Below are 16947 nucleotides of genomic sequence, written 5' to 3'. Positions count from 1 at the left end.
TAGGAAAAACATTTTAACTTTAAGAATATTTAAGTACAAAGGAAGGTTGTGGAAAACCCCTCATTGGAGATTTTTAAGAACTTGTTAGACAAACATCAATCAGTAATGGCCTAGGTATTGTGAGTCCTGCCTCAGCACAGGGGGATGGACTAGATGACCTCTATGCACCAATTGTATGTATAATACAATGTAAAATCTGGTTGACTGAAGTGAAGATGTCAGCTGAACAGTCTGCGTGACACCTCATTTCAACTCATTGACATCTAAGAAAAATTAATCACCTTTATTTCTTGCTATTCTGTTAATCTAGGGTAAAAGTCCTACAGAGAGTGTTGTCCTAGGGAGTTCTAAAATGGAATGTATGCTACAGTCTCTTTATGTGGAGAACAGAGCAGGCTACTTCTTCACACACTTCTGTGAGAAGTCAGGGAATGAGGTATGAGGTATTTTCTTACCCTGTGATAATTTATTCCACAACTGACTGAACACAAAGCTACAGAGGACAGTCAGGCTGAAAAAATAATTGGAGAAAGAAAGGGGTGGTGTTCATGCATATTTTGAAACTAAAGATGGGCCTTAACCTGACTATCCCAAACCTATTTGAAGTCTGAGTGTTCCATCAGGGATGAAAGGGACTATTCATTGTGAATAACTGCCTTTTCCATCTGGCAGAAAAACAATATGAGATCCTGGCCTTCAGAAAGATTTTAAAAAGGGGAAAAAGAAGAATATCTACTAGAATATAATCTCTTTCACATGCTAGTTTTCCACCTCCTTCCCTGTAGTGTCAGTTAAGTCCGAAAGTATCCAGCATTTGCATAAAGTTCTTTAGTGTTCATTGAAGCTCTATGAACTTCTGGGAAACACAATTATATTTCTTCTCTGCTACCTGCAAAGCCTCTACTTGCTGCAGGACGTAGAGGGAGAATGGGTTGGAGCTAGTCAGCGTGTGGGCTTTGTAGAAGCCGTGAATCTTTAGGAAGGATTTGAAAAAGATGAGGATGTAGGCCATGGTCATTCCATCCATTGGCAGGGTTATAGATTTCTCACAGATGTTTAGAATGCATCAGCAGCGGCCAGAAATGCTTTCTTCTGCCTTTGGCTCTCCAGGAGACAGTAACCACAATTTTTCAAACCTGGGTGCCTTAAGTTAGAAACCCAAATTTACATTTAGGCACCTACACAAAATTGGTGTGATTTTTCAAAGAGGACGAGCATCCATAAATCCCACAGAAGTAAATGGGATCTGTGGTGATCACTCCCTTCCAAAAATCAAGCCATTTGTATCAAGTGTCTTCCGCTATGGAACTTATGTTCGGCCTGACCTCTGACTGAAACAAGTCTTGTAACCAACATGTTATGGAGCAAAACTCCCCTCTTTGGCAGGTATTCCTTTAACTGTCAGTCTCATGAAGCAGCTAGCCCCAGATGTGCTTTTGGGATACTCACCAAGACCCAACCCCCATAAGTGAAAGGCTAGAAGAGATAGGTGGGGGGAGGAGGGGAAGAGCTAGCTCCTTCTTCTGAAAGATGTTTTTTGTTTGACTCAGTGAAACGGAGACCAAGATATGGTACCTTAGAAACAAATATAATAACAATGTAATATAGTCACAATTACATATGCCCAGCATAAAATGTTTAATTGTCTGGGTTATTGCTGCAAAATGCTATCACCACCATGGCACAAATTCTGCACGTACATTATCAACATTTCTTAAGTGCTGGCTTCACGCCATCAAAATGTGGTTACTCTTCAAATGTTAACTGTAACGTTAACAATTTTAATGGCCAATTATATGCAAAGGATACAATAAAAGATATAATATCGCAGTGACAATGCCATTAAACGTGTTGTCCTGTTGCCAGTATGCAACGGAAGATTAAAACCATCTTAAATTGAGCTTGATTTATGATGACCCCAAGGAGCTAAACAATTACTTGGATTGGAAACCCAAGCTTTTATAAAGCCCTGATAATTGGGTAGTAATAACTTATATTCTTTTTCCATCTGTAGCTGTGGAAGAACAGTGCGTACTTTTGGTTTGACCTACAGGCTTATCATCAACTTTTCTACCAAGAAACCCTTCAGCCTTTTAAACTATGCAAGCAAGCTCAAGTAAGTTATAAATGTGTTTTCCCTTCAGTAATATCTTTGTTGTAAGACTGTTTAAAAAAGACAGAAGAACTGAAAGGGTTTCCAAGTCTCCCAAACCCCAAGCAAAGGAAATTTGAGGTTATGGTCAATAAATCCAGCTTTAAATTGTTACCATGGAATTGCTTTACTTAAATGTTAGCCATGCATAATTTGTTTCCTAGGATCAATTCCATTCCCAGCTTTATCTATTAATATTCAGTTTGCATAGTCTCCCCTTTGCTACTCACTGCCAGCGTTATCTCTTATTTGGAAATAGCTATTGTTAATGCTGATCATTCTTTTTGTGTATGTATGTGTAAATCAGTTGTTACCCTCTCTCATGAGGGTTAGAATTTCAAATCCTGAAGTCTAAGCTTAGGATATTGACTTTAGTCATAGAAGTGGATCTTCCAGTTGTCAGTCTTATAGCTTTCCCTTTTCTTAATTTCAGCCCATTATTACTCCTGATTATACAATTACTCTTGCTTCTTGGTGTTAAGCTACTTCATAGATTTTTAGAGTGCTAATGAGATTGCTTACCCGTGAGAGTTCTTCACTGGCTTTACACTATAAGTTCAGGTGCAGTGAAAAAGTTAATTATTTTCCCACTGACCAGTAGTGTCGATAACGCATACCCATGTCCTATAAGACTGTTGGAGGCGGATGGCGGAGACAGTTACAGCCATTTTAAGTATGCCATGCAGTTTTTACGGCCATTTTGAGAAACTTGGGTTTCCTTTTCCTTTCTAAATTATCCTGTGCCTTTAAATATGTGTCTGTTGCTCCAAAGAGAGCAGACCCAAGTATCGCTTAGGGAGCACCACTTCCCATGTCCATAAAGCTTATGTCTGTAGAGAGAGGAATGGCATTTTACTCAACCAGAACAATTTAAATTTCAATGTAATTTTCATTTTAAATTATTGCTGTACTGAGCAGTTGTAACTCTCCCTCCATGGCTTTTCCATACCACTGAGTGTGTATGGGTCAGTGGCTGGTTGTGGGCATCAACTGAACTGGCAGGGGGATGGCTACTCCTTGGGATCCTTGTCAGGGAGAGAAGGAGAAGGAGGCACCTCCTACTCCATGCTCTCACACCTGCCCAGGTACACATGGAATCCATGTGTGGACATTGGGAGCTGGGGAGTTTCAACCTACTTCTGTCTCCCATTGTCGGGCTCACTGGAGACAGGGATCCTCTTCTTCACCATCGCTTATGGCCATCTTGGAGCCATCTTAGACCCACAAGTGCTGCGTTGGCTACCCCTACCCTTTCGTTGCAGTTGTCACAGCTGGGTTTCTGGGCTTGCTTTGTGGGGCTGTGGAGGATTTTTTCCTGTACTTGCAGAGTCCTAGAGGCCTGGTAATGTAGGAAATTAAGGAAAAGAGATCACAATTAAAACAAACAATAGAAATTAGTGAGGGGTAATAAAACAGAGTAATTATTGTCAATACTTGTGTCTAGTACACATAAGAGGCTTTAGAGACCAGCTTCTGGGCTAAACCAAAGCCTGAGACCCAGGAGTTCCTGTAGTGGAGTCACCACTGTTGCCACCATGGCCTTGTCTGGGAAGGAGGAAGTGGAAGCTATAACTGGCTGAGTCACTCCCTCAATGTCCACAGAGGCCTGAGGGACTTTGTCCTGGGCCTCAATAGTCTGTTGAGCATATGGATGTTTTAAGGTGCATGACGAATAAGACACCCTTTGTCTGTACCCTCACTCTCCTTCAGAGTGGGATAGTAGCAAGACTGAATCCTGTCTTCAGTTTGGGAGGGCTAGACTAAAGGAGTCAACCCTCACTCATTGGGAATTTTAATGCTTAAGGCTGGTTAATCTCATACTAGAGCCAATTAATGGCCGGTAATCTGAAGGGGTGAGAGTGGGGTTAGGCAGCATGTTAAAAGTTAATAAAGTTGCAGCCTGCTTTTTTAATTCCACTTCCAGTTCTGGGTCTTCATTCTTCTATGTGCCCTGATCTAAACGTTCTTGCTCCTGGGCAATAAAGGAAATGCCACAATAACTCAGGGATAACAAACACTTGAAGCAGTCACAATGTTGAGTTTTTCTCTTTTTCCTAAAATTCAGGAGGACACATTATAAATTGTATGTGGCAATCTCAGCCTTAAAACAAAAATGTCCAACTTGGGTGCCTAAAGTTTGACATCTAAATTCATATTTAGGCGCCTAAATATGTAAGTGGCCTGACTTGAGTGCCCACAGAACACATATATATTAAAGGGAGCTGCAGGTACATAGGATCATTGAAAAATCAGGCAATTTTTATTTAGCTGTCTTAATATGGATTTAGGAGTCAAATTTATGTTTGAAATTTTTAGCCCCTGGGCCTGAGTCTCCATTGCACTGCACATGGTGCAGTCATTTGCACCGATGCAAAGTGCCTATGAAACACTGACGTTCTGATTTGGTCATATTTATTTCTTACTTTGCCCTGGACTAAAAGGCTGCATGACTGAAAAGCAAGCCTTTAGTCTTGTCTTATCTAATTTCCAGCCCCGGCCTGGTGGTGACAGCAAAACATCAGACAATCAGCGTTATTAGGCAATCACAGAAAGCTACATACACATGACCATTAAAGTAAATACATCAGAACGAAATATGTGAAACTGTTCCATTAGCATCACAGCTGAAATGAAACATAACAAATCAACACGTGCTGAAACACTTGGTATCATTCTCAAGTTTGCCTTTTAAGGCTGCACACAAATTATTCTTGTTTTCATTGGAACACAGATGAGAGTCAAGCTATATCCAATCAAAAGGGCCTGCTTCTGGAAAAGATGCTTTCCCGAATTCTGCACTCACCTTTGAAACAATGAGATAGTTATTCCAGCTACTCCTAATGTCAATCAGATTTCTAATAGCAGATTGTCATATATTTTACTATTTATGACTGAGAGAGATCAAGTGTTTCATACAATTTTCTGTCCATAACACAGTTAGAAGTAAGAAGAAACTTTCTTTGATCATTGTATTTTTCTGGTCAGTGTTTTTATCTAAGCTTTATGATATACCCTGGCATGTGTTTCCTTAATATAACAGTGTGTATAGTAAAAGAAACTCAAGTGAGGATGAAATGTGATGCACTAGAAGAAAGATGAGTGACAGTAATAATCCAGGGATGCATGGGTTATTTCAATATAAACACACATGCTGGAGTGTAAAACTAATTGGAAAAGAAAAATAATAAAGAAACACAAGTTGCAATCTGCAATGAAAAATAGTTTTTAGGGTTAGACGAATTTAATACCATTACTGGAAATATAATATTTTAATACTAGAGCCAGTTTAGATGAAGAGTTATTATTATCATGGACTTGTTGGGGAACAATACTAAGCATTTTTTGTGTTTTTGCATAAACCTAAGCATTCTAAGATTACATACTGAAAATCTTTACATTTAGGGATAAGTTTAACCAAAACCCCAGATCTGAACACTCCCAAATTTGGGAGTTCATAATCCAGACCTGAATCATAATCTGATTTTCCCAGAAGTTTGGTATATTTGCATTTGGTCCATTATAAATAACTTCAAGATGCAAACTCTGATCAGACTCCAAATCACAGTTTTGGTTTGGACCCATCACTAACTTTAATACTTTTATAGAAAAATATATAGCTGGAAGGTAGGAAAATTCTTTGTATGTTTTACTGAAGTTGCAAAACATTGAATGAATTAAGTCTGATAGGCCTGAGATTTTACATGCGCAAAGGTCTTTATTTGAATTTTACAGCCTTATATTCATTTAATTTAAACTGAGTTTCTTGAAATACACAATATAATGCTCAATGAAGTCCTTAGTGCACAGGTTCCCATAGGGACCATTCAGGAGTTTCACAACCCCAGTGAAAATCTGGAAGCATGGAGCAGAAGCAGGGCCACTGATACACCAGAGTAGTTGAGCAGGGCAGTCACCTTGGACACCAGCTTCCAAGAGGAGCCAAACTTCTGAGCAGTCCGCTTTTTTTGATCTTGGCCGCTCAAAGAATGGAGATGAGCACCAAAAATGTTTTCCACCCTGCGGGCGCTCCTGGATACATCCTTTAAGACAGGGGTGGGCCAACCTTTTCAGCCGAGGGCCATATCTGGGTGGGGAAATTGTATGCAGGGCAGGGGGTTGGGATGCGGGAGGGAGGGAGTACGGGGTGTGGGAGGGGGTGCGGTGTGCAGGAAAGGGCTCAGGGCAAGGGATTGGGGCAGAGGAGGGATGCAGGGTGTATGAGGGGGCTCAGGGAAGGGGTTGGGATGCAGGAGGGGTGGGGAGTGCAGGAGGGAGCTCAGGGCAGGGGTGCAGACTGCAAGAGGGGGCTCTGGGCAGGAGGCTGGGGTGAAGGAGGAGTGCAGGATGCAGGCAGGGGGCTTAGGGCAGGGAGTTGGGAGGTGGGGTGCAGGGAGAGTTCAGGCTCCGGCCTGGCACCACTTACCTAAAGCAGCTCCGGGGTGGCAGCGGCGTGCACCGGTCCAGGGCAGACTCCCTGCATGCCTGCCCTGGTCCTATGCCGCACCGCTCCAGGAAGCGCTGCGGCCCCTGGGCGAGGGGGTGCGGAAGGCACCATATGCGCTGTCCTTGCCGCGCCTCCAGGTATCTCCCCCAAAGCTCCCATTGGCTGCGGTTCCCCATTCCCGGCCAATGGGAGCTTTGGGGAGGTGGTACCTGGGAGGCAAGGGCAATGCATGGAGCCCTCTGCTCACCTACCTTGGGCTGCAGTGAAGTAGTGCCGGCCGCTTCTGAGAGCAGTGCAGGGCCCGCGGCACCACAGGGGCAATCCTGTAGGCCAGATCCAAAGCCCTGAGGGGCCGGATCCGGCCCGCAGGCCGTAGTTTTCCCACCCCTGCTTTAAGAGCATGTAATGTGTTCTTCCCTCTGAAACTGACTGGCTTCATTCAGTAATTCAAAAGGAGAAAGCCATGGACATCACTTCTCCACTTGTTTGTGATGACCAGCACAATTTGCAGTAACATCTCATTCACTCCTTACATTCAGGCCAGGGAAAGCTGTGCAGTTGTGACTGACCCCTGTGCTGGGAACACAAGGTGGTGGAAGGTTCCTTGTCACCTGTCCCATCATGCATCAGCACAAGCACTTAGTCACAATCTGACCCTATATTTCCACTTGGGGGCTCAGATATTACAATGATGGGCATAGTATAAAAACCTTCATAGAAAGGTAGGTTGTGGGCCAGCTCCTCAGATGTCATAAGTCTGCATCTCTCTTGAAGTCAACAGAATTACGTCAGTTTAGAGCAGCTGAGGATCTGGCCCTTAGGGTATATGTCTATGCTGCACTGTAAACCTGAGTGTCCACACTGAATTGTAAATCTGGGTTTACAGTTGCTGGACCCTGGTCTCACAGCCATGCTAACGCATCCATACTGCATTATGCAGACCTTCTGACTCAGTTCTGCGAGTTGAAGTGCGTCCACATTGCAAAATGACAGAGCTTGGACCCAAATCACAGGCTGTGACACACCCTGTAGCAGGGTCCCAAGATCCAGGTGCTGAGTGCTTGCTGACCTGACTCAGACTGAGCTGTGTGCAGATGGAAGTAACTATATATAGCCTAATGGATATAATGTCTGCCTTTATGTAGGAGCTCATTCTGTAGCATTTCCACAGGTGAAATGGAAGTAGTGTCACTAGCATTTCCACATGTGGAGCAGCTGCAGCTGCAGCATCAGGCCCTGATGTTGCAAAGGTAGTGAGTTCAAGGTCTGTTAATAATTTATGACATTGTCTATCAAGGTAATTATAGATTAGTTTTTCCAACTTTTCCAATTTCTAAACCAAAACAAACAGAAGGCCGTTTGAATGCAAACATTTAGTATATAAAAAATTATATTTAGAGAGAGAACAGTTCCATCAAAGAAAGACGTGTTTTGCGTTTTAAAAAGCCACATTACAGGAGGGTTAGCCATTTAAATGACCAGGTTAAATCTAATACACCGGGGTCTTCGCTAATTCAGAGCTCCCATGTGTGGTTTTACGAGTGGACCAACTTAGTCCCATTGCTGTCTAATCTGACTTGAATAAAATGTCTAACCCCTTTATGAGATGCTTATTTTTATAGATATCACATCTTTATATGACTGGACTGTCTTTTTATAACTTGGCTTTTTTACATGTGAAATGTGTTGGATCAGATTAAAATATGATGTAATTGTAACTTTATTAGTTTTAAGTAACTTCCAAGGTTTGACATCACTGTGAGTCTAATTAGTGCTGTATCTGCAAAATTTCAGTTTATTTTATAATTAGCCCGGGGTGTACACTGATCTGATAAATTTGGTTGAGTTCTTCAGCTTAGCTTTACCTATGGATTTGTTAGTTTCTTAGTCTCACCCCTACACATGGGAATCTTTATCTGGGCTAACAATGTATAGGCCGTGCTAAAAACAAACCTGTCTTGCTTTTTAGGTGCCTACATCTGTGTAGAAAATGGGTGGAATCCTGCATGGTTGTTAAAGGCGCTAGTCATTAAAAATTCTAAGGATGACAGTTGTAAAGGGATCCATGTGTTTGGTGACTTGGCTTTTGCAGAGTTGAAAGAGCCACTGTCAAGTGTTTAGGCCCAAAGTGTTGGTTCTTCCTGGAGTGCTTTCACATGCCTGTTCCAGTGTAAAGATGTGTGTACCCTGAGCAAAGTTGATTGAATTTTCCCCCCTAGTGCAGGGGTTCTCAAACTGGGGGTTGTGACCCCCTCAGGAGGTCTCAAGGTTATTACATGGGGAGGGGGGTCATAGAATCATAGAATATCAGGGTTGGAAGGGACCTCAGGAAGTCATCTAGTCCAACCCCCTGCTCAAAGCAGGACCACCCCCAACTAAATTATCCCAGCCAGGGCTTTGTCAAGCCTGACCTTAAAAACCTCTAAGGATGGAGATTCCACCACCTCCCTAGGTAACCCACCCTAGTGCTTCAACATCTTCTAGTGAAATAGTGTTTCCTAATATCCAACCTAGACCTCCCCCACTGCAACCTGAGACCATTGTTCCTTGTTCTGTCATCTGTCACCACTGAAAACAGCTAAACTCCATCCTTTTTGGAACCTCCCTTAAAGTAGCTGAAGGTTGCTATCAAATCCCCCTGCATTCTTCTCTTCTGCAGACTAAACAAGCCCAGTTCCCTTGAACCCGGAGGTACAAGACTCGGCACCACTGTTACCACTGAGCAGCAGAGAACTGTTGCTCAGACTTCGCCCAGTACCGTGTCTGCCCTCTAAGGGAAAATCCCTTTGGCAGCCTCCACGTGATCTTCGCCATGACACTGATTATTGGCACTGAAGGGAACGGCATTGCCTTGTTCTCCATGCTGCAGTTCATCATCAGAGTCAGAAGTGGGGTCCTAACTCCCTCCATTGACACAGCCGCCCGCACTGCTACCCGGGCCATTCCTTTTTTATTGTTGCCCCAAGTACAGGGGTGCCACTGAACACTTAGGCACCGGTCCTCATGGTCCTGGCAGCTATGCAATGACTGTTTAGGAACCCATGGGGCACGGGCCCTCAGGGCAGCTTCTCAAGGCAATCATACTCAGTGGCCTTGGAAAGTATGATGCCCCTGGTACTGCACCGAGAGACCTCTCACTCAGACTCTCGTACTGAACCCAACACCGAGCCTCAGGGGAAAGTCCTGCAGGCCTCTGTGGAGACTGAGGAAGTGACGGAGGCTCCTTAGCTGGTTATAGTCTTCTAATCTTTCTCTCCAGACGAGGCAGTGGTGGCAGCAGGAGTGTCTCCACTGCAAGATGACCACAAGGAATACCAGGGCTTGTTAAAGAGGGTAACCTCAGACTTACAGGAGACGTGGTTAAGGAGACATTACATAATCTCAGACATTTTGTCAGCAGTGAGCCCTTTTAGAGTGGCTCTACCACTCAGTGAGGCCATTATGGACCCCGTCAAGGCACTGTGGCAAACTCCTGCCTCCCTCCCTCCTACAGTGAAGTGCACAGAATGCAAATACTTTGTATCAGCTAAAGGATATGAGTTCCTATTCTCGCACTCTCCCCCGGGGTCCCTAGTTGTGGCGGCTGCCAATGAAAGGGATCTTTAAGGTCTAGTGGGATCCATATCCAAGGGGAAATATTCAAAGAAATTGGACCTGTTTGGCTGGAAGGCCTATTCCATGGGGGGCCTACTGCTCTCCATAGTGAACCAGCAAGCCTTGCTTGGCTGCTATGATTTTAATATTTGGGAGTCCATGCTAAAATTTAAGGATTTGCTCCCCCAGGACTCTAGAGAAGAGATCTCATCCTTGGTTGAGGAAGGGAAGACCGTGGCATGGGCCTCCCTTTAAGTGTCTGTGGATGCTGCTGATTCCATGGCCAGATCAATGGCCACAGGTGTAACCATGCACAGGAGCTCATGGTTGCAGTCCTCAGGGTTTCCACATGAGGTGCACCAAACTCTGCTTTTGAAGGGTCATAGCTCTTTTTGGAGCAAATGGACACTAGACTACATGGCCTCAAGGACTCTAAAGAGACCTTGAAATCTCTGGGTCTGTATATCCTGGCAGTATCCAGAGGGCACTACAGATCCCAACAGACTGGCCACTACTTTGCCCAATCAGTCAGGGAAGATCAACAGAGGAGGAAGAGCAGGGGGTTCAGACAGAAGCCCCCTTTGCAATCCTCCTTAGCAGGCCCTGCGCAGACTAGGCCCAGACACTCGGGGATCTCAAAGCACTCGTTTTGATGAGATGCTCAAGGTCAACACTACAATCCCCTCAACACCGGATCCAGCTACCCCTTCTCTTTCCTACCAGCTCCTCCACTTCCTCAGTGCCTGGGTCCACATTACCTCAGATTGCTGGGTTCTAAGCATGGTAGAAGTGTATTACCCCATCCAATTTTTGTCTACCTCACCTTCCTAGCTCCCCCCACCTGTCCCTCCTCAGGGACCCTTCTCATGAGCAACCGTTGGAAGAAGAAGTCCAATCCCTCCTTCAGGTGGGAGCTGTGGAAGAGGCCACAGATGATTCCTAAGATTTGTTATGAACAAGTTCATTACCAGTTTGTGGTCCTTCCATTCAGCCTGTCGGCTGCTCCATAGATCTTCACCAAATGCATGGCAAGTGGTGGCAGCGTTTCTCAGAAAAAAGGGAGTTCATGTGTTCCCGTCCCTCTACGACTGGCTGGTAAGGGACTGGTCCAGAGCTCGAGGAATCTGACATCCATCTTATCCAATCGACCTTCAGGGCACTAGGTCTACTGATAAACATCCATCTTATCTCTGCCCATTGGTGCCGTTCTCAACTCTGTGCAAGTGCTGGACCTACTTCCGGACAATTGTTCTCATTCAATTACATCCTTCATAAGGTCCCTCCAGTCTCTTCTGACCAAGACTACATGAAAGTGTCTAAGTCTTCTGGGCCACATGGCTTCATGCACATATGTAGTGCAACACATGAGGCTACATCTCAGACCTCTCCAAGTCTGGTTGGCCATGGTATACTCTCCTTTATGTCATCATCTGGACTCAGTGGTCACTGTTCCAGCTCAGGTCCTCAATTCACTGACATGGTGGCTGAACCACCACGTGGAACATGCAGGAGTACCCTTTTCAAGGCCTTAATTGCCTGTGTCTAGTATCTGATGCATCAGCCCTCAGCTGGGGAACCCACCTAGGATCTCTCAGAACTCAGGGCCTCTGGTCTGAAGAAGTAGGGTTGCCAACTTTCTAACCACACAAAACCAAACACCCCTGCCCTGCCTCCTGCTTGGCTCCTTCTCCAAGCCCCTCCCCCTTGCCCCGGCCCTGCTTGCTCAATCCTCCCTTCCTCCGTTGCTCACTCTTCCCCACCCTCACTTACTTTCACAGGGCTGGGGCAGTGGATTGGGGTTCAAGAGTGAGTGAGGACTCTGGGTTGGGGCTGGGAGTTGGGGTACGGGAGGGGCTCTGGGCTGGGGGTACAGGCTCTGGGGTGGGACTAGGGATAAGGTCTTTGGGGTGTAGGAGGGGGCTCTGGGCTGGGCCAGAGGTTTGAGGTACAGGGGGATGTGTGGGGTCCCATCAGCACTTACTACAGCTCCAAGGAAGTGGCCACCAGGTCCTTGTGGCCTCTAGGTGCATGGGTGGCCAAGCGGCTGTGCGTGGTATGTGCTGTCTTCATGCTCACAGGCATCGCTTCCTGCAGCTCCCACTCATCATGGTTCCTGGCCAATGGGAGCTATAGAGCCACCATTCAGGATGGGGTCAGTGCGCTGAGCCTTCCTGGCTACCCATGTGCCTAGGGATCACAGAGACTGGCAGCTGCTTCTGGGAGCCACCCAGAGCCAGGGCAGGTAGGGAGCTTGCCTTAGCCCTGGGCTCCTGCTGCGCTGCTGATCAGACTTTTAATGGTCCAGTCAGTGGTGCCGACTGGAGCTTCCAGGGCCCCTTTTTGACCAGGTGTTCTGGTGGAAAACTGAATGCCTGGTAACCCTGTCAAGAGGAGCTTTCCCTTCATATCAATGTCAGGAAGCTTGGCGGACCGGGGGAGTGCCTAGCCTGCCAGGTGTTCCTACCCCACGTTACAAACAAGACTGTTTCGGTTCTCACAGACAACACAATGACCATGTTCTACATAAACAGATAGGGAGGGGTGCAATCTTCCCCCCGTGCCAGGAAGCAATCCAGCTGTAGGAGCTCTGCATTACTCACTCAATCAGTCTAGAAATGTCCTATCTTCTGGGAACACAGAACCAGCTGGCCAATCACCTCAGTAGATCTTTCTCCTCTAACCATGAATGATCCCTCTGACTGGATATCATGAGGCACATCTTCCAATGGTGGGGAACTCCCCTTATAGACCTGTTTGCTACCTGCAACACCAGGAAATGCCATCAATTCTATTCCCTGTGAGGCCACTGCCCAGGGTCGCTCACAGACACATTGCTATTGTCATGGACAAAACATCTGTATTATACATTTTCACCTACCCCACTGAGTCACAAAGTTCTGATGAAGATCAAGCAGAACTGAGCATCAGTCATTCTCATAGCCCCGGCAGGGCCCAGGCAACACTGGTTCACCACCCTCTTAGGCCTTTCAGTGGAGATTCCATTACTGCTTCTGCTACACCCAGACCTGATCTCTTGAGACCACAGTTGGCCGCTCCACCCAAACCTCAGTTCCCTTCATCTAACAGCCTGGAAGCTCTATGGCTGACCCCTGAGGAGCAGACTTGCTCAGAGCAGGTTCGTAGAGTCCTACTGGGCAATAGAAGGCCACCTACCTTGCAAAATGGAAGTGGTTTTCCATCTAGTCCTCCCAATGGGGAATTCCACCTATGCAGTCCACTCTGCAGCTCATTTTGTAGTACCTTCTGCTGCTGAAACAACAAGGTCTGGCCCTCTCTTCAGTCAAGATCCACCTAGTGACCATTACAGCCTTCCATCCCAAGGTCAACAATCAATCCGTTTTTTCACACATGATCATGATCCATTTTTTCCAAGACTTGGAGAGGGTATACCCCCAGGTTAGAGAACCCATTCCTCCCTAGGATCTAAACCTTGTCTTGTCAAAGCTCACGGGCCCACCATTTGAGTGGCTAGCAACGTGCTCATTGTTATATCTTTCCTGAAAACTGGCCTCCTTAGTAGCCATCACTTCACCCAGAAGTGTATCAGAGATCCAGGCCCTTACATCAGAGCCCCCATATACAATCTTCTTCAGCATAAGGTTCAGCTGCATCCACACACGTCGTTCCTCCCAAAGGTGGTTTCACAATTCCACTCAATCAAGCAATTTTCCTGCTGATATTCTACCCTATGCGAACAGAGAGGAGCAGTACCTGTACTCTTTAGGTCTTAGACAGGATCTGGCTCTCCGTATACACAGGACCAAACCATTCCGCAGAGCAACTCAGCTGTTCATCATGATAGCAGAGAAGAAAGGGCCTCCTCATCTCTGCCCAGAGAATTTCATTCTGGATTACTTTATGCATCCAGACATGCTATGAACTCGTGGGCATTTTACCTCCAGCTAATCCGACTGCTCATTCCACACCTCCTTGGCCGCCTTTCTAGGACAAGTCCCTATTCAGGACATCTGCAGAGCAGCAACCTGGTCATCAGTGCACACGCTCTCAACACGCTATTTCATCACCCAGCAGACTAGAGACCATGCCAACTTCGGCCATGCAGTCTTGCAGTCAGCTTGTCATTGAACTCCGAGTCTACCTCCTGCACAACTGCTTGTGAGTCACTTACATTGGAATGGACATGTACAAGCACTCGAAGAAGAAAAAACAGTACTAATCGTTCTGTAAATGTTGTTCTTCAAGATCTCCTCCACATGTCCATTCTAAAACCCACCCTCCATCTCTTATTAGAGTCACTCAATTAAAATAAACTGGAGGGGGGGGGCTGGCAGGCATCAGTGGGCACTGGAACTGACCCAAGGGATACCACGAGGGGAAAAAACTGTGGTGCACACACACCTACATTGGAATGGACATGTGCAACACATGTCGAAGAACAACAGTCATAGAAAGGTTAGTAACCATTTTGGGTTTGTTTTATGGTTGAAGTTTGACATAACTTGATATGCTAAATAAAGAAAAGAGAAGTTATTTTTTAACTATTCAAACATTCCTCTGCTGTGCTAGACACTGAAACACAATAGTATTTTATTAGTGCATGAGAACCAGAAAGTAAAACTGACCAGCCTCACTTCACTGTCTAAGCTGAGTGAGACAAGACAAGGAAGGCTATTTTCTCAGCTGGCGTATATTAGTGTAGCTCCATTCAAGTCAGTGAGTGATGCTGATTTACCCCAGCTTTGAATCTGTCCCAAAAGTTGCATTATATCTTTGAATATTCTTACAATTTTAATGATATACAGTGCTAACAACAAAAGTAAAGAATGTTTAAAACTATATAAATTTTATCATAGCCTCATAGATGTTTGCTTCGGAGAAGTTTTAGGCCCCAGCTCTCCATTGGGATATGCTGAAGCGGGCTCTTGTGCTGTGGCAGAGTCCCAGTGAAATCAGTGAGGGTCTGCATATGCACAGAAGTCCATGCTAGTAGATCCCGAACCAGGACTGCAGTCTTCTTGGTATTTAGAATTTTCAATTTTACATTAAAATTCCAAAATCTTGCTTGGTTTGGTTTCTAAAAAGCAAGAAGTAACCATCTTTCACAAAATGGTTTATTATATTATAGAACAGTGCATCGTATTACAGTTAAATGTTTAGAGTAATAACAGTGTGTAACTCAAAGATGAAGATCTGCATTTGTTGTTCTTATGGTGATTGCAACTAAGGATCAGCAAAATGTATCTGTGTAAGCATTACTATCACCATTATGCATGATTTTGTCATCAAAGAAGCTTTTAATAAGCAGAAAATGTAGGAGTAAGGAAGTCAGGGAGCTGTGGCAGAAACTGTATTTTGGAAAACTTAGTAGCATCAAGGGAATAGAGGAAGGGGAGGAAAGATGATGTGACCGAGAGAGTAACTAGGATAATAAAAAACAGTTTGCTACCACCTTCATCTTTAAGTAACATTTACTGTCGCCATTAGAATGGATGGTGGTTAAAAAACTGTTGTCTTCTCTTTTATTGTAGTTCCTTTATGCCTCTTACATTGCTCCTTCTGCCAGCATGGATATTGGACTGCAACAGGATAAGAAAAATGAGATTTATCAGAAAATTGAGCCACCTTATGAGGATCTTTTTGACCCAGCAGAAGAATATATCCTCACCCTTCTACTGGTACCATGGATGAAAATGGTAGAAGTAGACAAATCCATTTATGGAAAGGTAACTTACATAGGGCCAGCTAGTGAGGGGCCCTTATTCTATCCCTTGATCATCCCCATTCAAATCACTGGGCTTGAGTGAGTGCAGGTACTGCTCCCTCAGTGTTCCTCATAAGGGAAAAAATGGGACCATAGCCACAGTTCCCCTCTGCAGTGACCAATGGAATGCGTATGACACATTGTGGAGAGCAGGCTACACCATTCTGAAGATGCAACCTGCACTGTTCTCTAATGAACTGGACCACTCTGCTCTGGGAGGTAATGTAACTTCCTGAGGCACAGGCTTTCCCTATGGGATGGTGTGCTCTGTGCTATCTCATAATCACACCATTGACTAAAGGCCACACCTATGATTTTACTTAGCATGAATGGCCAAAGAGTCATTTTTTTACCATAAAGAGATAATAAGCAGTGGTGTCCAAATGTCATTATAATGACCCTAAGTTAAGACTAACTGTCTCAAACATGTCTTAGTGCTTAGAATTAAGTTGTGGCTAATGCTACAATAAGAGGAAATATTGTACAACAGACAAGCAATGTTTGCCTGAAAGGGTATGTCTACACTACAAGATTATTCCGATTTTACATAAACCGGTTTTGTAAAACAGATTGTATAAAGTCGAGTGCATGTGGCCACACTAAGGACATTAATTCGGCGGTGTGCGTCCATGGTCCGAGGCTAGAGTCGATTTCTGGAGCGTTGAACTGTGGGTAGCTATCCCGTAGCTATCCCATAGTTCCCACAGTCTCCCCCGCCCATTGGAATTCTGGGTTGAGAGCCCAATGCATGATGGTGCAAAAACAGTGTTGCGGGTGATTCTGGGTAAATGTCGTCACTCATTCCTTCCTCCGTGAAAGCAACGGCAGACAATCATTTCGCGCCCTTTTTCCCTGGATTGTCCTGACAGACGCCATAGCATGGCAACCATGGAGCCCATTTTGCCTTTTGTCACTGTCACCGTATGTGTACTGGATGCCGCTGACAGAGGCGGTACTGCAGTGCTACACAGCAGCATTCATTTGCCATTGCAAGGTAGCAGAGATGGCTACCAG

The 16947-nt window shown here is 45.1% G+C and overlaps 1 protein-coding gene across 7 annotated transcripts in view; it reads left to right on the top strand.

The window, feature by feature from the left end:
• The window catches only part of RGS22 (regulator of G protein signaling 22), a 112053-nt gene that overhangs the window by 61182 nt on the left and 33924 nt on the right, over nt 1–16947 (top strand). For all 7 annotated transcript variants that reach the window (XM_032801465.2, XM_032801481.2, XM_032801438.2 and 4 more), the window contains 3 exons: nt 311–436; nt 2015–2116; nt 15701–15895. In XM_032801465.2, coding sequence (XP_032657356.1) covers nt 311–436; nt 2015–2116; nt 15701–15895 — 423 coding nt within the window. The remainder of the gene's footprint in view (nt 1–310; nt 437–2014; nt 2117–15700; nt 15896–16947) is intronic.

The sequence above is a fragment of the Chelonoidis abingdonii genome, chromosome 2 (genome assembly GCF_003597395.2).
Source record: "Chelonoidis abingdonii isolate Lonesome George chromosome 2, CheloAbing_2.0, whole genome shotgun sequence".
Taxonomy (NCBI): Eukaryota; Metazoa; Chordata; order Testudines; family Testudinidae; genus Chelonoidis; species Chelonoidis abingdonii.
The sequence above is the reverse complement of the archived record's forward strand: the minus strand, read 5'-3'. Positions and strand labels throughout refer to the sequence as shown.